The sequence below is a fragment of the Petromyzon marinus genome, chromosome 28 (assembly GCF_048934315.1).
Source record: "Petromyzon marinus isolate PM22_M1 ecotype Great Lakes invasive population chromosome 28, UKy_Petmar_22M1.pri1.0, whole genome shotgun sequence".
In the NCBI taxonomy this organism is placed as follows: Eukaryota; Metazoa; Chordata; class Hyperoartia; order Petromyzontiformes; family Petromyzontidae; genus Petromyzon; species Petromyzon marinus.
The window spans coordinates 7,072,689-7,093,868 of NC_133694.1; the positions used below are offsets into that span (position 1 = coordinate 7,072,689).

The 21,180-nt window shown below is 46.6% G+C and overlaps 1 protein-coding gene across 1 annotated transcript; it reads left to right on the top strand.

Moving 5' to 3' along the window:
- The first annotated feature begins 8,324 nt into the window (after positions 1–8,324).
- LOC116946807 (calcium-activated potassium channel subunit beta-2-like) lies at positions 8,325–14,509 on the top strand. The gene is made up of 4 exons (XM_076070206.1): positions 8,325–8,432; positions 9,836–10,033; positions 10,500–10,695; positions 12,301–14,509. The coding sequence occupies exons 1-4, from the start codon at positions 8,368–8,370 to the stop codon at positions 12,793–12,795; spliced, it is 954 nt and encodes a 317-aa protein (XP_075926321.1). The 5' UTR covers positions 8,325–8,367; the 3' UTR covers positions 12,796–14,509.
- Positions 14,510–21,180: the final 6,671 nt, after the last annotated feature.

A 21,180-nucleotide genomic window follows, 5' to 3' on the forward strand; every position in this document is an offset into this window, starting at 1 on the left:
TTATATATCTAGGGAATAGAACGCTTCCCAAACGACTTCCATCGGGGAGATGGAGCAATGAAATCAGTTTATGCGCAGGTGCTGCATGGAACGCTGCGTCGCAAGATTGTACAGGTGGCAGCGAATGGAGGAGTTTTTCGTCCCGCCGTGGAATGATCATGGCTGACGATCAAATTGTATGTCTAATTGACACATGTTTCAATGCGTAGAGTCTTAATGAAATGTATTAGCATCAATCATTGTAATGCTACTTTTATGAAAACCAGAATTGTGATGTTGCAGCTGAGCACATTCACAATGGCATTTCATGACGTATCTCTAACTGACTTCATCTGAACTCATTATTGCGATCTGCAGTGACACTGCATGCACACCAGGCTCGTCGCGAGTCTGAACCCAAACGGCCGCATCAGAAATTCAACAATAATTCGTATAATTTGCAGCGTGTGGCATAAAAAAGCTCTTTCGGAATCGATCCATTACTGTGCCGCATTTTGACAACTAACGGATGAAAGTTATCATTATTTGAGTTAATAAAAAAATACTATACGTGTGCATAGCTTGTATATGAAATAATTTAAATGCCGCGGTTATTTAACCATGAATGCTTTAATGAGTCTCAACAGTATGCTTTTCAGGAGTGTCTACACTCCTCGAATGGCCAATGCCATGTATATGTTTGACTTAATGTGAGAGAGAACCCACTGTGCATACGAGCGGTGTCCAGTAGGTCGGGGCTTCGATCCCGACCCCGACGCCTGCTGTATATTTGGAGTTTGCGGTGTCTCTCTCTCTCTCTCTCCCCGTGGTCGCGTGGATATTTTTTTCCTCCGGGATCTTCGGTTTTTTCCTCCACATTTAGAAACACGCGATTAGATGTTTTTTTTTTATTTTATTTCGCCGCTATGCATTTCCACGGGATGACAAGCCACTTCGTTGAGCTATCATTTGTGGCCAGGTCGCTTCTGAAAAATAAGCTAATAGCTCAATGGCCTTTACCTGTTGAGATAAAAAACACATAGTTTTATTTTAATTGTATATTTGTTTAAGTAATTTGTTTACCTTTCCTATACGTTGCACTCCTATCGTGTTTTTTGCATTGTTTCTTGGTGTAACGTTCTGACCCGCCCCGACTGGATATCCGTGACAAAGAGCTTTATAGCTCATCGGATTCCTCCAGTATATAATATATTTTCTCATTCTGGTAACACTAACTACTGCCATCTCCTGGCCATCTCTCATCCTCATCCCTACAACACCTGGCAAGGCCTGGTGGTGACCTACCCACCTCCTGTCCAGGTTACACTGAGCTTAGCTTGTTTTTTGTTTAGACACGTATAGCTTGCGCGACCAATATTTAACATTATAAAGGTTTTTGGGTTAGATCGCGTTATTTTTTTTGCACCTGCGTGGGTATAATCATTGGGTTAAGTTATTGAATAATACACGTTACAACTAATTGCTAATCTACAACTGATTACTAATCATAATAATCAACTGATTACTATACTCATTGTTTTTTTTCGGTAAAGTCACGTATGTAGAAAATTATATTAAAATAATAAATCACGACGTTTCGAACGCAACACATGCGATCATCATCAGGTGTAAAACAAATAGTGAGGGAGCACATAGGGGGACATCACGTACATAGCGCATAGAGAACGTTAAACTGTACGGAGGCAAATACAACAAGAAGAAAAATAACGTGATGCAAAACCAGTCGGCCAACAACACAGTTAGACACTGACCTGGTTGACCACGAATTTCAGAAGACTGCTAAATTGCGTGTTCATCCTCTGGGTTGAACAAACCAGCATAGACAGAGTGAACAAATACGAGGTACAAGGTAGCAGAGATACATACATAGGGAAGAACATCCAAGGAAAGTTATATTGGGCAGCACAGATGGACAACCCTATGTATTATGTATCTCTGCTACCTTGTACCTCGTATTTGTTCACTCTGTCTATGCTGGTTTGTTCAACCCAGAGGATGAACACGCAATTTAGCAGTCTTCTGAAATTCGTGGTCAACCAGGTCAGTGTTGTTGGCCGACTGGTTTTGCATCACGTTATTTTTTTCTTAGGTTTGTTGAGTTTCTCGTCTCTCATCTTCTTGTTGTATTTGCCTCTGTGCAGTTTAACGTTCTCTATGCGCTATGTACGTGATGTCCCCCTATGTGCTCCCTCACTATTTGTTTTACACCTGATGATGATCGCTTGTGTTGCGTTCGAAACGTCGTGATTTATTCTTTTAATATCATTTTCTACATACGTGACTTTACCGAAAAAAAACAATGAGTATAGTAATTTATGCAGTCACGAAAGCTTCAATCCTAAACTGATTACTAATCTATTATATAATTACAATACACCCCCTCCGCCTCAAATGACTGCACCTGAATGAGTTAAATGATGACGTCATCCTTCTTGCTTCACTATTCTGGCAAATTGCCCGATGATGCTGGATGTAATTACCAACGAAACGTCGTACTCAAAAATTGTAAACGTTGTGGATTCACTCTTCAACACGCCGGTGGATACTAGTGAACTATTTGTCTTTTGTCCACGTGACACATTTTTTACTGATTAGCCGTGTCGGGTGGTGGAGGGTTATAACACATTTATAAATAACGCGATCTAACCCAAAAACCTTTATTATGAATGAGCTTAGCTGCCCAAAATCTGACAGCTATGGTGATCTGGTTGGTGGCTATATACATCTTTTACGTGAATTGCCTCTTGCTGTAACGTGAACAGCTTCCTTTGTGAATCATCACGTCGTGATAATGTTTCTTTTGCGAAAATATCCCTTGGAGCTGCAATATATATGATGGCAATGAAGTTAGATTGTCGTTATAAGGCAATTGCTCTTACTATAAATGGCACGTATACGTTGTACCACTATAACTTACAAGCCATCATAGTGCACGTGATTCTTTCCATGTTTAATATTTTATAGCATATTTATTTTCGTACTATCTTAGGCGGTTATATATATTCGTGTTTAACACGTGACTCGCCTGAAACTATCACACTGAAAGTAAGATATTAAGAAATGTTGCCTCAATATGCTGTTACATTACCCCTTAAACCAAATTTATATATAACATATGCCTCTTGCCAGGAATAATTAACGCATGGTCTAGAAATAAATGTAATGATATCATAAATCTTAAAATAATTTTCATTCACTGGGAATTGGTAAAATGTTACATTTGCAATTCATCACGCACGTACAGTAATTGTGTAACACTTTCCTTCATGCGACACAACCTTTAAATGCCCTCTACCCACTTTAGCATTCCACCTGAACTCTCAACCATTGTCAAATATTAAAGCCATGTAAAATCACATAATGCTGCTCTTTCCTCAAAGATATGTAAATATATATCTTCTGAGGCTTTTGGAGCGAAACAATTATCGTCATGTACAGTGAGGGAAAAAAGTATTTGATCCCCTGCTGATTTTGTAGGTTTGCCCACTGACAAAGAAATGATCAGTCTATAATTTTAATGGTAAATTTATTTGAACAGTGAGAGACAGAATAACAACAACAAAATCCAGAAAAACGCATGTCTAAAATGTTATCAATTGATTTGCATTTTAATGCGGGAAATAAGTATTTGACCCCTCTGCAAAACATGACTTAGTACATGGTGGCAAAACCCTTGTTGGCAATCACAGAGGTCAGACGTTTCTTGTAGTTGGCCACCAGGTTTGCACACATCTCAGGAGGGATTTTGTCCCACTCCTCTTTGCAGATCTTCTCCAAGTCATTAAGGTTTCGAAGCAAACGTATGGCAACTCGAACCTTCAGCTCCCTCCACAGATTTTCTATGGGATTAAGGTCTGGAGACTGGCTAGGTCATTCTAGTACCTTAATGTGCTTCTTCTTGAGCCACTCTTTTGTTGCCTTGGCCGTGTGTTTTGGGTCATTGTCATGCTGGAATACCCATCCACGACCCATTTTCAATGCCCTGGCTGAGGGAAGGAGGTTCTCACCCAAGATTTGACGGTACATGGCCCTGTCCATCGTCCCTTTGATGCGGTGAAGTTGTCCTGTCCCCTTAGCAGAAAAACATCCCCAAAGCATAATGTCTCCACCTCCATGTTTGACGGTGGGGATGGTGTTCTTGGGGTCATAGGCAGCATTCCTCCTCCTCCAAACACGGCGAGTTGAGTTGATGCCAAAGAGCTCCATTTTGGTCTCATCTGACCACAACACTTTCACCCAGTTGTCCTCTGAATCATTCAGATGTTCATTGGCAAACTTCAGACGGGCATGTATATGTGCTTTCTTGAGCGGGGGGACCTTGTGGGCGCTGCAGGATTTCAGTCCTTCACGGCGTAGTGTGTTACCAATTGTTTTCTTGGTGACTATGGTCCCAGCTGCCTTGAGATCATTGACAATATCCTCCCGTGTAGTTCTGGGCTGATTCCTCACCGTTCTCATGATCATTGCAACTCCACGAGGTGATATCTTGCATGGAGCCCCAGGCCGAGGGAGATTGACAGTTCTTTTCTATTTCTTCTATTTGCGAATAATCGCACCAACTGTTGTCACCTTCTCACCAAGCTGCTTGGCAATGGTCTTGTAGCCCATTCCAGCCTTGTGTGGGTCTACAATCTTGTCCCTGACATCCTTGGAGAGCTCTTTGGTCTTGGCCATGGTCATGGTAGAGAGTTTGGAATTTGATTGGTTGATTGCTTCTGTGGACAGGTGTCTTTTATACAGGTAACGAGCTGAGATTAGGAGCACACTCTTAAAGGGAGCCAGAAATCTTTCTGATTGAGAGGGTGTCAAATACTTATTTCCCTCATTAAAATGCAAATCAATTTATAACATTTTTGACATGCGTTTTTCTGCATGTTTTTGTTGTTATTCTGTCTCTCACTGTTCAAATAAACCTACCATTACAATTATAGACTGATCATTTCTTTGTCAGTGGGCAAACGTACAAAATCAGCAGGGGGACAAATACTTTTATCCCTCGCTGTATGGTGATTGTACGTTTGTGGCAATCATTACAGATTTACACGTGAGGTTGTCCCTGGGAAAACCAGTTAAACTGTGGATGCAGTAAAATTTCGTTTTAAAGCTTTCGTGACTGCAGGGATTCATATTCTTGATTCTTTCAGTAAAGTCACGTAAAATGGAAATAATAAAATAATAAAAATACACATTTTATTAAAATAATGTTTTATTTTTATTATTTTATAAAATGTTTTATGAATTTTTTTTATTTTTTATTTTATTATTTCCCTTCTACGTGACTTTTCCGAAAAAACCAAGACTAAGAATACGTGGATCCAGTCTTTAACCTGGCAAAGGCCCATTTTAATGTACCTTTATTTTTCATCTGAGAACCTATGTTTTCAGGAAGAGGGATATATGTATATAGTATATACAATGTAGTCACGAGTGATTTTCAAATTTAAGACTTTGGTTATGACACCATTGCACAATGGCCTACTCTTGCGAATGAAATCATTGTAAATATCGGAGGTACGGTTTAAGTGAAAACGTTATCGCATTAAAATAAATATATATAAAGTTTCAGCTTGCGTTTTAACTTTTCTTACCTAATTACATTAGCCGTTTGGCATACACCATTCACTTAGATGATAGATAGAGGCACATGAAAGGCGAGTTAAAAAAAAAATTGTTAATGTATTTCAAGTTGCATTCTCCTTTCTTTAATGTCATATCAGCAGCTCTTGCGATGCAGCCAAAAGAATATAAGTCGGGCATCCGTTTAATCTGTTAATGTTAGGAGGCGTGAGTGTATACGCACCATGTCAGCCTGAATGGACGCTTATTCCTCTAAGCATATGGTCGTGAAGGAATTCAAAGAAAACCCAAATATGTAATTGTGAAGAGGGAATTGAAATAAAATGAAATGGAAAATTGTCAAATTATTTGTTCAAAATGTTTTTTTTTGTCAGAAGATCCTGAATCCATACTTAATTATGTGATCACGATATATTTAAAATTCAATATTTCATACAATAAACGACTATGCATATCGTTCTCGTATAAATATATGTATGGTGTAAATTTATTAATTTACACATGCACTACCGTATTATTTTTTTTAGAAAATTTCGTTTTGCAACTCATTTGCACTCCAATTCGACAAATTTATAATGAATTTCACTGTAACCGTGGCATTCACCACTGCACCCAGCGAGATGCAGAGACAAGAGCACGTGATTCAGAGATATAATGCAAGCTCGAGACCTCACGTTGCCTGTTACGAAATATAAAGTTGGTTCTGGCAGGACACATTGTTAGAAGGGATGAAGGCTGATATATGAAACTGGTGAATGACAGTCAAAGGAAGAGCAGAAATATAAAAGTTTATTCATAATAAAGATTTTTGGGTTAGATCGCGTTATTTATAAATGTGTCGTAAGCCTCCACCACCCGACACGGCCAATCAGCAAAAAAAGTGTGACGTTGACAAAATACAAATAGTTCACTACTTTAGTCCACCGGTGTGTTGAAGAGTGAATCCACAACATTTTACAGTTTTAATACGACGTTTCGCTGGTAATTACATCCAGCGTCATCGGGCAATTATGAATAATATTGGTCGCGAAAGCCTACGTGTTAAACATAAAAGTATATGTCCACCACATAGATGGAGCGATGGGATGATCAGTTCATTCTGGAATGAAATGGATTGTAGCATCATTTGACCATGAGTAATGACATCGGCTTTGGGAAGCCTTCTTGCAGAAGTGGATAGATAACGAATGGTCATGTTAATGATGATGACATTGTACCAGATAACTACAGTATTGAATTGCAATGCTTAGATTAAAATATGTATATCCCTGTAAATATACATAACGTATGTTGAACTTTTTGTCGCAGTGTATGTAGCCAAGTGTGCTAAATTATTACAATTCTTTTCAAAGCGACGTGAAACTATTTTAGAATCAAAATGGCCATGCTGTTTAAAATTGACCGTTTAATAATAACTCCAAAGGCAAACTGCCAAGAGGTTACCCCCCGCCCGCCATCAAATGACGCTGATTAATTGACTCCGAGTTAGCTCATTTATTATTTATGCGTACTCCAATTTATCACATACATCCGTAAACCTGTTTGGCGAGAAACCAGTTTTGTGGGACAACTTTTTGGGCCATAGGTCGCGTATGTTATGGAGATTCTGTCACCGTTCTTGCAGATGTTTGCTAGTTTCGTCCTCTGCAAAAGGCCAATTCAATAGCTCTTAACATTTTGGAGGCGCTGTATTCTGGGTGTTTTTTGGGGGGGAAGATCCTACTGGACTACTAAGTATTGGGCATTTGTACAGCTTCTGATAGTTCTCCAATGGTACGTTCCCCCGTTAAATTAACGATCGTTGAGATGGCATGCGTAGGGTTGCCACCTGTACTGGTTTTCCCAGGATCGTCCTCTTGTTGAGGCAGTTATCTCGGGAAATCTGTAAGCCTTCCCAGGAAATTAAAGGTCCCTGTTTTTGTCAGTTGTGAAATGATAATACGAAGACACCACTCAAGTCAATGCATTGTTTACACTGTGGTAACCACAGCAATGAGTCAGCTTGGGAATTCCATATTCCTTTGTTGTCATTTATGGATTGTCTCGTTTCGATTCTTGATTCATTTTTTCATAATTGTTGAATGTAGCGGCCTCTGGTGGCTGGGTGGGGCATGTTATTCCATTAAGGCGTTCAAGATCTAAACGTCGACAAACATAGATTCCTACTCGTAATTCGATGCATGTGTCATTTAGAAAACAAAAACATCGATATTAAGTGATGCAGAATTACACCTATACATTTTGCAAATGTTGTATTTTAAATAATTGGCCAATGGTAAAAAAAAATAATGAAGGTGTGGCAGCCAAGGGATAGAACACACCTGACAGACCATCCCTCAAAGAGATGGAGCGATGAAATCAGCTCGCAGATTCGTCAGAGATGCCGACGGTTTGGATAGGTATTCATGCAGCAGAAGATAGATCATGACGATTCTGATTAAAACATAGAGAGATGCAAGTTTGGAAGTTGAGATGCATGCTTGAAAAAAGGCCGAATGAGAAACACATGGATCCGGCAACAGAAATTAGAAACACTTTTGATCATAATCCAGCAGTGGATTTATCACAGCTGCCACTGACGATGATGATGTTAAGAGTTTGAAAGACGCAACAACATTCCGTGTGCGTGTGTGTAAATGAGTGTACACGCGATACGGGCAACTGTCCGCATCGAGTTAATATTTTAGCACTCGTGGAGTTTGATATCAAATATCAGAAATGTAGTGTTTCGGACTGCTGTGTAGATGTGGGTGCAAAGGGCTGTGGTCAAATCCTCTGTGGCCCTTCTACATGGACACAGCTATGGAGCCACCGGTGGAACTCCAGAGCATCGATGCAAATCGCTTGGGAATTGGGTGAGACATTTTTTCTTGAACTGTTAAAACGAAAGACGCAGCAGACACGTAAACACCTAGGTTAAAGAGCTTTGCCTTTTGGCAAATGCATCGTCCCTACACTGACGGATGCATTGATTAAACCCACCGACAGCAGAGGGTGCACCGCGTTGACTATAAATGTTCGTGAACGTTGCGAGTTTGTACGTTATTAGACGAGGCGTTTTGAAAGCGTCACACTGGAGCCACGGCACGAGACTGTTCAACACGCCTGTCAACTTGGTTTCATTTCAGCGTGAAGGCGCGAGGCAGGTTTCAGCCGTGAGTAATGGCTCTGCTGTGACGTGCCCTGTTCGTACGTTGTAGAATCATGGACCGTCGATGTTTCTGCGCTCTTCCAACAGCCACTCTGCTCGCTCTCGTAAGACGTATGCATTAAACTAAAGAACATATGTGTTCAACGAATGTGAATTCGATGGTGTCAGTGCAGTGAGTTACACATTATTGAATGTTGCTTATATAAAAAAAGGCTTCTGTACTTGAAAGTATTCAACTATCACATTATTTTTTATTGTACTAGGTAAGGTCCACGGAGTCCGTATGGCTCCTTTTCAGAAGCAACCTAGCCACAAATGATCGTTCAATGAAGTGGCTTGTCACGTGTAAATTTATAGCAACCAAATACTCTAGGCGCATGTTCATTATAAATGTGGAAGGAAACCCCGGAGGATGCGGAGAACAATAAATACGACAGCGCGGAGAGAGACATTCAAATTCCAAATTTAAACAAATTACGTCTGCGGTTATCTCCATTGGCAATGCAAGAAACGTGTACACTACTCGGTGAACCTGCAGAAAGAATCCTGGCCATGCATTTATCGAAATACTTAATGTGTGGCCAATAAATATGACGAAACGGCACCTGCATATGCGCATATGTTCTCTGGAGTGTGGGAAGCGCTGACGTGGCGGTTTATGCCACGAATGGCCACCACCAGTGACGATTATATCTCAACCGGTTCTGGGCCTCCCCTGCGTCGACTCCAGCCTCAAATGAACACCTGGTGTGGTGTGTAAAAATCGCCACTGGGGAGACAAAGGCGGCCTGGCGTGGTGTTGGCCACACATCCCCTCGTGCCGGCCTTCATAGGTGCTCGCTCTCAGCACTTGCCCCAACAGTCTGTTAAGGCTATATGGAGGAACGTTGTCCATCACACACACCACACCTTCACAACCAGCATTTTCCTACCACCGCAACACTCCTGGAAGGATCACCCCTCCTCTGTGTCTCTTCCACTCATAACGCTCACCCCCTGCGTGAGGCACTAACTCACTAGTTGATGCTTTTCCATTACATTTCACCATTATGCTTCTTGTACGCATGCATGTTTCTCTCCGTTGCGTGCCGCACAACGAACACGCAGAATCCTCATCCGCGACGACCTCGGCGATGCTGGCGGGCAGGAGGAGGAGGCTCCGGCCAGGATGGGCCGCCAGCCGAAGAACGTGAAGTTGTCGGCGGCGGAGGCGAGAGTCGTGCTCCTGGCGCTGTCGATGGTCGGCCTGGGAATCGCCGTGTTCTTCATCCTCTCGATAACCGTCGTGCAGCCCTTGCTCAACGGGTGCGGTGTGCGCCCAAAGGCCCCCACCACCACCACCACCACCACCACCGTGTGTGTGTGTGCTGTGGCATGTGGTGTTTTTTGTCAACGTTCGACACAAACGTCGTTCACGTCACCCACCCAGCCAGGCACCACCATCACCATCATCATCCTGAGCAATGGTCAATCCACTGCCGGATGAATGTCTTACCAAGCCGCCTAAAAGTGCACCGAGCTTGGCACAAGCGGCACATTGATATCACGGACAATTAGCAGTGCGTGCCAGATGTTGTTGTCCGTGTCTGCACTTCCTTCATCAGAAAAAAAAATCTCTGTTCTTAAAAGGGTCATTTGCCCACAACGTTAGCCTGCTGCGAACACATCTTTGCTCACAAATCAGTGTCAACAAAGACAACGGTTCATAATACAGTAAAAAATGTTGGGTTAGATTGCGCAGACGAGGCGCCTTCCTTTTTCTCTTCCGCAGCCGAGGCAGCAAGGAGGCGAACTGCACGGTGATCTCGGCCGAGATCCCCAAGTGGATTGACTGCGCCTTCGAGTGCGGCCCCTACTGCAAGGGCGTCTCCAGCTACCCGTGCCTGCAGGTCTACGTCAACGTGACGCCGTGGGGACGCAAGGTCCTGCTGCATCGCGACGAGCAGTCAATATCCTCCAGCTCGCAGGTCAGCGCCAGCCTCGCTCGAGAGACGGGACGGGTAGCGGGGGGGGGGGGGGAATGCTTGATCGGTGTTTTGGTCGAGAACGAGACTCAAAGGGGTCAAGGATTCTTGGCGGGGTCGTTGACGCCCAATGGCAAAGGGCAATCGGTAGAATGTCTGCCGTTGAGCGTGACACCCCAAAGTGCTGGGGTTAAGACCAAGGTTAAGCTTTGTCGATGGTTGAATGGTCTTCTCTTTGGGGCAAGAGGGGACAAAATGCGTTGCGTTGCAAGGATCGATGGCCTAAATCCTCACTTCACTCGGAATCAAAGACCCATTGGTAGAATGCTTGTGCTTAAGTCAGGATCTTCAAAGTGACAGGCCAAAGTGTTAAAGTTTAGACCGAGGTTGATCTCACTGGTGGCACAATTATCTACTCTTCGGCAATACGGACACAGGCGTTGCACTGCAAGAATTCAACGGTTTGAATCGTAACTCCGCACTGTCTCCACACATTCCTATAAGTATCACAATCGTCTTTATTGACACCAAAAATATGTTCGCAGAAAGCTAACATTGTGGGCAATTGCCCTTTATAGTACAGAGAGAGAGAAAATATAGTTCTGACTAAGCTATGCACACACAGACAACAACATCTGTCATGCACTGCTAAGTGGCAGTGATATCACCATACCACTTGTGCCACGCTAGGCGCACTTTTAGTATTAAAATTAATGCCCTTTATATAACTAAGAAAACCTCAATGTGTCTCAAGACTTTTGATTTAAAGCTTTCGTGACTGCAGTAATTCATATTCTTAGCTCTTTCGGTAAAGTCACGTTAAAGGGAAACAATAAAATAATAAAATATATATTATAAAATATATATTATATGTCATATATATTTTATGTCATATATATTTCATTATTTTATTGTTTCCCTTTAACGTGACTTTACCGAAAGAGCTAAGAATATGTCTCAAGACGCTTTTTTCAGGGAGGTCCTGCATCGGAATGTTTGGAACATTTTATTTATGCATCTTTAGCATGCGTGAGGAAACCGCATTACCCAAAAAACCTCATTCAATGGAGAATATAACACTAAAATCCCCATGCAGAGATATTGGAGAATCCACACAGATAGGCGCAAGAATTATGCCAATTCTTCGGATGTATGAGGTGGTGCGTGGATGGGGTGGGGAGTGGTGGAATCTTTCTATCCCTACTCTGTATCCAGCTTGTGTGGCAGGATTGCACAGGGGTAACACGTGCGCCTCGCAGCAACAAGGAGTTGTGTTTGAATCACAACTCGGGCGCTTTTCTGTGTTAATTTTTTGTGTGTTCTCTTCCTATTCTGCATGCGTTTCCTCCTGGGTCTACAGTTTCCTCCGATAGTAAAAAAAAAACCATACAATGTAACTAGTATTTGCCAAAGCATCCAAATGCTCACAAATTACAATACCTGCAAAATTACTCAATTGAGATTACACAACGCAACATCGCCCCCTAACTGCAAAGCCTTCTTAGGCCCCTCCTGAAGTGGCGTTTTGAGATCGAGAGAGGTTTGCCTGGGCAAAGAAGCACAGTGACAGTGACGATAACGGAGCGCCGATGATCGTTTCCCCCACAGTGCTACCAGTTGCCCAAGTGCTACCGGGACCACGCGGATGCCACCGCGGTGATTGAGCCACTGAAGTCGTCCTTCAGGGCCCTCAACCGCACGCCCTTCCGATGCTTCTACAACGCCCGCGTGCACCACGACGACGCCCTCTTCAGCCGATCGGCCAGCGACTCCGAATCTCTGCTGCAGTGTCTTCTGTGGCCCCTCTTGGCCGTGGCCATCGGTGCCGCCCTCCTGCTCCTCCTGGCCTTGAGTCACACGCTGGCGGGCCTGTGCGAGAACAAACAGACGATTCAGCACCGCCGCAAGGCGCACTCCGACACCGCTCGTCTGGTCGCCCGGCGTCCCTGGAGGAGCGACGTGGCCGGTGGCGGCGGCGGCGGCGGTGGTGGCAGCATCAGGCCCAAAAGCCGGGCCTCTTTGCGCTCGGCTGGCATTGCCATTGTGTCTTTCCGCGCTGTGGGAAACAGCCTCAAGGGGGAAAAGCACGTGCATTTGCCATGATGCGCTGGTCGTGGTTGGCGGCCGTCGCGGCGGCGGTGGCTGTGTTTTCCAGAGATTCGGTTCAAAATCATGTTTGGAGGAAATTTCCAATTTCAGGCGTGATTTTCACTTGTGGGTCACAGGTGAATGTCTTTTTTTCCTTCGGTCGTCTCTATGTATTTTATTCTTTGTATTTCCCAATGTTATTCCACTTGTGCTATCGGTGTCATAATGTCATAGAAAGATGACATTTTAACTTTGAACTGCCACCACGTTGCATCGCATTATCTCAGAGAGCACTCAAGGTGTCGTTATCTCAACGAGCACTCAGTGAGTTGTCAATAGTGATTCTACTGCATTTAGAAAATAATGACAGCCCTTCTTTGTGATCATCACCGCACCACCACCTCTTGGTCACCTCGCAGCCAACTCCAACAACACCTGGCACTCACCGGCAGTCTCCCATCAGAGCACTATCCAGGCTTTACCCGGCTTAACTTTTTAGAGACTGCTTTGGTCTTAGGCAACTAAATCACTAACAAATAAGCAAGTGTAGAAACAAAGTAAAAGGTACATGCGTACTCATGCCTGTGCTGGCAGAAAAGCCTCCACCAGAGGCAGCTCTAGAGAACGCCTTGAAAGGGCATTTTAGCCTCCTCTTCCACAGTGGCCACAGGATTGGGGATCGGTGAGAGGACCACAACTGTATGCCACCATCAACTGTGGTGTCCCCCTATATACTGCTCGTGTGGTTAGCGGTCGCGGTGGTGGATTTAAGAAACTTTGCCAATTGTTAAAACTGCCGCACCGTGAGATCGCATTGAACCGTGGTCCTCTGTATTGCAATTGCGGTGTGATAACCATTACAACACAGGCAGCATAATTAGTGTCTCGTGTGTGTAATAAGCGAGTGTTTTAATGAGCAAAAACTAAAATGAGATAAGTGTGATAATAGCTCTTAGGCGCGATCAACAGAAAACCACTGGTGTAAAATAAACCACAATAGTGTAATGTCTTTGCTGAATATTGTGAAGATCGCATGGCAAGTTGTCCTTCCATTCGCACACGAATGCGCCCTGCGAAGGATTCTAGTCTCCGAGTCAAGAGGGAAATAAATGCTCTGACGTGCCTCGGCACACACGGGATGCATTACTGCCTCAATCCCCGATCACAGTCGCAACGTGTGCAAAAAGCAGCCAGCCTTGTGCATTGTGCAAACGAAAAACCCATCAACGGTTCCCGAAGAAATGCATCGTGGCTCTCTTAACGCACAAGGCGGAGTGCGTTTTGTACACGTTTCTCTGTGTTGTGTGAAACTTGTGTTTTTTTCAGCCTGCACTGACTTCTCTGTTAAGATGGGTTATCTCGCCATGTACAGATTTGATTACATTCACAATCATTGGTTGGGAGGTCTGCTAGCGACAGACATTATGTCTGCTTCCCATATATATGTAGTGCCGTGAATTCACTCGGACGACAACCGTCTAACTTCCACCGTCACTTTTATTCCATCGTTCCGTACACACGGTAATTCTCCTCTTCCCCAACTCGGACACTCCGATTCACCTCAGCATCGTCCGTGCATCCTCTTCCACACACAGTGGTTCTTCCTCTATCTCCTCACACACAGTGTCGCCGCTATCTCTTCACACGCAGTGACTTCCTCTATCTCCGCACACACAGTGACCTGTCTGTCTATTCACACACAGTGACTCTTATCTATCTCCGCACACACAGTGACTATCTATCTCCGCTAACGCTAACTCTCCCTATCGCTATTTACTGTCTTTTGGGTTCGGCTCTCTATCTATTCTTCCCTAACATTGCCAGCTGTCCTCTTCGTATTTCTCCACCTCTCGCCAACAACTGCCCAGCAACAACTCCCCTCCGTTCAAATCACCTAGCGTTTTATCCCCTTTCCATTTAGCCTTAATTAATTGCCACGTGGCTCGCTGGCATTTTCCCGCCAGCTCGCACCTGTCCTCTCGGTCAGACTTCGAGACGCCGCCACTTAACGCTAACAGCCTCTCGACCAATCACAGCCCTCGTGCCACGACTCCCTTAATTACTTCGGGTTGTTTACGCCACCCGTGACTCGACCACCTGTTCGACCTCATGTGACCCACTCTCCTTGTATGTCTGTATGTACTGTATGTGGCTAATTCCTATGCGTATCGTTTACTCCACTACATCACCCCCCTCCCCCATGATGAAAGAACCTAGCCGTCCCCGGCTACGATATACTCGAATTGGAATAGTGGAGTGAAGCGTACGGAATGATGACAACATATATACATAACGCATTTGCAATACACAACCATTTTGTACAACCACACAACGACACGCACACAACACCTTTATACAGAATTCCCAACCCCCAAAGTCAATGTATTGTATTCCTCCTGGAACGGGTTCTCGCTGCCGGTCCATCTCCCCTGCACGGAATACCCTGCGGTAAGGGAGAGCCTCGCTCGTCTCGCCAATGAACCCTGCGCCCATCCCTGTCCCAGCGACACTCAGCTGGCGGGGCTGTCCGTCGTTGACGGTCGGGACGGCCATTGGTCCGGATCTGTGGCCGTTCAATCGGCGTCCGGTCGGTAACCCTGCCCAAAAAGGGCTATCCTGCAGGCACACGGGGGGCAGATCTCTGGGACACGTGCACTTGTGACCTCCCCAGAGGTTCGTTGGACACATCCAATACAGGCCGCTCTCGGATGGGAGATGACGCATCATATGGTAACACAAATTTCTTCAGGCGCGACGGGTGAACAAACCATGTCCGACGACCGAATTTTATTCGCACACTGATCCCGTAAAACCTCCACAATATCAACGGGCCCCTGCCAGGGGCGGTGAAACTTCGGGGACGTTCCCACCGGCACCATGGGGCAGTGCAACCAGGCTTTATCTCCAACACTCCACGGCTCTCGTGGCCGCTGCCTGCCGAACAATCTTTCGTTAGCAGCTTGTCGTCGTGCTGTATTTTGCAATGCAGCCTCTCGGGCTTCCCTTAGACGGTCCAAAGCCACCTGCAACAAGAGCAGGCACCGTCGTAGATTTCTCCCGTTTTCGAATCCCCAATTTAACAATAACCGGCGCTTCCGGTTCCCGTCCATACATCAGAAAAAATGGCGAGTACCCCGTTGAGGCATGCGGGGCCAATCTATACGCGGCCAGCGTTGCTGCAACATGCAGATCCCAATCATCTTGAGCGGTGTTTACTTGGTGACAAAGCATGGACGTCAGCGTCCTATGCAGCCACTCGACCATCCCGTCAGTCTGCGGGTGGTACGGGGACGTCCGGATCTTTTTGGCCCCAGCGAGTCACACACGTCTTTAATCAATTTCGATGAAAAATTTCTGCCTTGATCAGTAAGCAATTGTTTCGGGGCCCCCTTATCTAATACGTATCCTTTCAAGAAAGCCTCAGCGATCGACGTCGCTGACTGGTCTACTAGCGGCCATGCCATCGGCCAAAGAGTTAAATATTCCATCCCGACGAGCAAATATCTGTGCCCTCGGGGGGGTGACGGGGAACGGACCCAAAATATCTAGTGCCACAATTTCGTTCACTCTCGAAACTTGAATCGATTGCAAAGGGACACGATATGGCCGTGCCAGCGCTTTCCTCCGTGCACATTCCTGGCACGCTTTTACATGCTGTTTCACATCGTTAACCATTCCCCGCCAGTAAAATTCACTCCCCACCGTCAACGCGGTCTTCTTCTCCCCCAGATGCATCAATTTCTCATGTATCTCGTTAATCAGTTTCCCCCGCAATACCCTCGGGACAACAATACAAAATTTTTGTGCTTCCACATCCCAGCGAACAAACAACCCCTCCGTTAACATCAAAAATGGGCGATCCTCCGATCCCCTTGAACGAGAGGCACGCAGCCTCATCCTGGTCAGCGAAGAATCTTCCACCTGCAGTTGCTTCCACTGCTTCAATGACAACCCCAACAATCCAATGTCTGCTCCAGGGATTATCCCTGGCACCCCCAAACCCGCTGCAGCGACCGTTTGCGGAACCTCCTGCAGCGGCGGGCCGCAACGCAGTGAGCCCTCTGTGCACCGACACGTCTCAGCCGGTCGCGGCAACCTCGACAAAGCATCCGCGTTTACATGGTGGGTTCCTTTCCTATGCTGGATCGTGAAAGAGTACTCCTGGAGGGTCTCAAGCCAGCGAGCCATTTGCCCCGACGGCTGATCCATGCGCAGCGAGTACTGGTGGGTTCCTTTCCTATGCTGGATCGTGAAAGAGTACTCCTGGAGGGTCTCAAGCCAGCGAGCCATTTGCCCCGACGGCTGATCCATGCGCAGCGAGTACTGTAGCGCTGCGTGATCAGTGCAGATCAAAAATTCCCTGCCGTATAGATACGGTCGGTACTGGCGCACAAAATGGACAATCGCCAATAATTCCCTACGCGTCACACAGTATTTTTGCTCCGCCGGCGATAACACCCGGCTGCCATATGCCACCACTCTCTCGACACCATCAACCATATTGTGATAAAACCGCGCCTATGCCCGTATCACAGGCATCCGTGTCAAGTATAAATCGCTTCGTAAAATCCAGGTATCCCAACGGCGGTGCGTCCGCCAGTGCGGCCCGCAACGCTTCAAAAGATTTTTGTTCAGCAATCCCTCATTGAAACTTCACACCTTTCCCGGTCAGCGTATGCAATGGTCGAGCAATCGTGGCAAAATCCTTAACGAACCGCCGATAATGCGACGCAAAGCCCACAAAGCTACGCACTTCCCCTGCTGTTTTCGGCACTGGCCATGTTCGCACACAACTCGTCTTTTCCGGATCAGTGGCCACTCCTGACACACTAACGACGTGCCCCAAATACTTCACCGATGTTCTTAACAATTGGCACTTCTGTGGTTTAAATTTCAATCCGGCGCGCCGCACTCTGCCAAAAACGGTGCGCAGCCGTTGCAAATGTTTATCGAAATTCCTACTGAAAACAATCACATCATCTAAATATATCAAGCATGACTCCCACTGCAGGCCCGACAACACGAGTTCCATTAATCGCTGGAAGGTTGCCGGCGCTGAGTGGAGTCCCATCAGGAGCACGTTAAATTGATACAATGCTTGTGGTGTCCGAAATGCCGTTTTAGGTCTTGACTCCTTATCCAGGGGCAATTCCCAAAAGCCCGACAACAAATCGAGGGTCGAAAAGATTCTGGCGCCGGACAGGGCGTCCAGTGAATCATCAATTCGTGGAAGCGGGTACGCTTCCGCCACCAAAACTGTATTCAATTTCCGGTAGTCAACACAAAATCGCATGGTTCCATCACGTTTTTTTTTAACGAGGACAATAGGGGCTCCCCACGGGCTGGACGATGGGGCGATAATATCTTGCTCTAGCATTTCATCAACAGATCGCCAAATACATTATTTCTCAAGAGGACCTACACGATGCGAATTTAACCTGATCGGGGGTGCGTTCCCCGTGTCAATACGATGCTGCAACAACGTCGTTCGACCCACGTCGTATTTCCCTGAACTGAACACATCCTTAAATTCCACTAGCAATGCATGCAAACTCGACCGTTGCACAGGCGATAACTCTGGGTTTTGTTTGTAAAGATCCCTTAACCATTCCGGATCGTCCTCCTCCCTTGACAACATTTCATCCTGTCCCGTAGCAAAACATGTTTTTGTTTCTGGACCCGGCACACCCGTTGCGTGCGCCAACGTAGTGCCCCTTTGAATAACAACCTCTTCATGCCCCGTGTTTACAATTTGAATGAAGGGATCACAATATGTTGGTATTATGGTCAAAGCTCCTACCATGGTGGGCATTCTCGACACAGCATTTGAGGGTGTCAACAGCACTCCCTCCTGTAGCTCATCCCAAGGCAATTCCTTCTTTAACTGTAGCGGTACCAATATTTGCGATGCAGGCGGGACGCGCACGGTGCGGCTCACCACGGCCTGCACCACAGCGTTCGCCACCACAAATTTCAAAGGCGTCCCCAAAAATGTCATAATCTCCCCGACGGTAATTCCAAACAACCTTTTTCCACTGAAATCTTAATTGGCATCTTTTGCAAGAAATCCGTGCCCAACAAACACGGTACCGCCAAGGCCGTTGAAACCAAAACACTTCCTGTCACAATAACCTCCCCAATTTGAATTGTCGCAACCACGCAGCCCATAATGCCCAAACTACCCCCGTTTGCCGCTACGCATGGCCCTTCCACTGGTGCTAACGATCCAGGCGACGTCGGCAGCGACCGAAAAGTTTGCAACGAAATGAGAGTTGCCGACGCCCCGGTATCTACAATAACACGTACCATAACACCTTGAATACATGCCATCACATCCGACGATCCCGGCGCGGCCCCCAACACACGATGCACCAACGCGCCCCACGTATCCCGGCCATGCGTACTATCCGAACCCGATGAATACGGGTGAGATGACGCGGATGAGTGATGTGGATAGGGCGGCCGTATATTGAATGCATCTCAACTCACCCGGGATCCTTGGTCTTGGGGGAACCGCCCGCTGTAGTTGTTCGGCGCCCACGGAGGACCACCTCTCCGTCTCCAGCAGTCGCGGGCGAGATGACCACTCCGCCCGCACTTGTAGCATGTCCGATGCACGCCTTCTCCATATACCCTGGGACGACGCCGTCATTCTCCAGTCGACACCCCGGCCGCCGCTGCCATCGGCGGCGTCTCGTCCACCACCACCGCCACCGTGCTCGCAGCCCCGGCAGGGGTCGTCAGCGACAGCTGCGCCACCGCCGCCACTGGTTCGTCTCGTATGTCAAGGTTGACTTGTATGTTCCTGGCGATCAGCAACGATGACACGTCGTCGTCATCATCCTTGTCCGGGAGCGACAAGACGACTTTCAGTTCTTTCGCCATCTTCTCTTGCAGCAGGGAGTCCCAGCCCTCCTCGTCCATCGCCGGGTACGCAACCTGGGCGAGGGCCAGCAAGGCGCTGCGGAATGCCAGGGGGGGACTCCGTGGCCTCCCGTTTCCTCTGTTGAAATCGACGTTTGGCGACCGACCGCGGCTCGTTGACCTTCCTCATTGCCGCAATAGCACCGTCCAATGTTTTTCTGACAGCGGCAGGGAGTCCGTTAAAAGTCGCCAAGGAGTCATCATCCAATGCCGTCGGCAGTGCTCGTAACACGGCACTCTCCGTCCAATTCAGGGACTCGTAAGCCGAACAAAATCTTCGGATGAACGCCGTCCAATCTCCCACATTGGCCTCAAATCGTTGTGCGTGTAGCCGACGTGGCGGTCCCGCCGACTGGCCGTCTTCGTCGTCAGAATCTTCCAACCGCTCCGGCTGAGCGGCAACCTCCGGCGGTGGACCCGGTACGGGTAGTTGAATGCGGTTCTCCGTCAAGAAGTTCTAGAATTCCTCCGACAACTTCTCCATCCTGGCCTCCCACTGGGTCATGAGGACTCGCCAATCCTCTGGCGATCCCGGGCCTTCAGCACCACCCGAACCGCTGTTACCATCCGGAGTACTGCCGGCCATCTGGCCGGGCTGCAAATCGTCATTGTCGCTGTCGCCGCCCGAGTCCACTGGCACATTTATTTTCTTTGCCGCTTTCCTTGACATCGTGGCGTGTTCCGTACTTTTTCTGACACCAAATGTAATGCCGTGAATTCACTCGGACGACAACCGTCTTTCTTCCACCGTCACTTGTATTCCATCATTCCGTACACACACACACAATATAGTTTCACACACACACACACAGTGATTCTCCTCTTCGCTCTCCGCCAACTCGGACACTCCGATTCACCTCAGCATCGTCCGTGCATCCTCTTCCGCACACAGTGGTTATTCCTCTATCTCCTCACACACAGTGTCGCCGCTATCTCTTCACACGCAGTGACTTCCTCTATCTCCGCACTCACAGTGACCTGTCTGTCTATTCACACACAGTGACTCTCTATTCACACACAGTGACTCTATCTATCTATTCACACACAGTGACTCTATCTATCTCCGCACACACAGTGACTCTATCTATCTCCGCACACACAGTGACTTGCCTGTCTATTCACACACAGTGACTCTATCTATCTCCGCTAACGCTAACTCTCCCTATCGCTATTTACTGTCTTTTGGGTTCGGCTCTCTATCTATTCTTCCCTAACATTGCCAGCTGTCCTCTTCGTATCTCTCCACCTCTCGCCAACAACTGCCCAGCAACAACCCCCCCTCCGTTCAAATCACCTAGCGTGTTATCCCCTTTCCAATTAGCCTTAATTAATTGCCACGTGGCTCGCTGGCATTTTCCCGCCAGCTCGCACCTGTCCCCTCGGTCAGACTTCGAGACGCCGCCACTTAACGCTAACAGCCTCTCGACCAATCACAGCCCTCGTGCCACGACTCCCTTAATTACTTCGGGTTGTTTA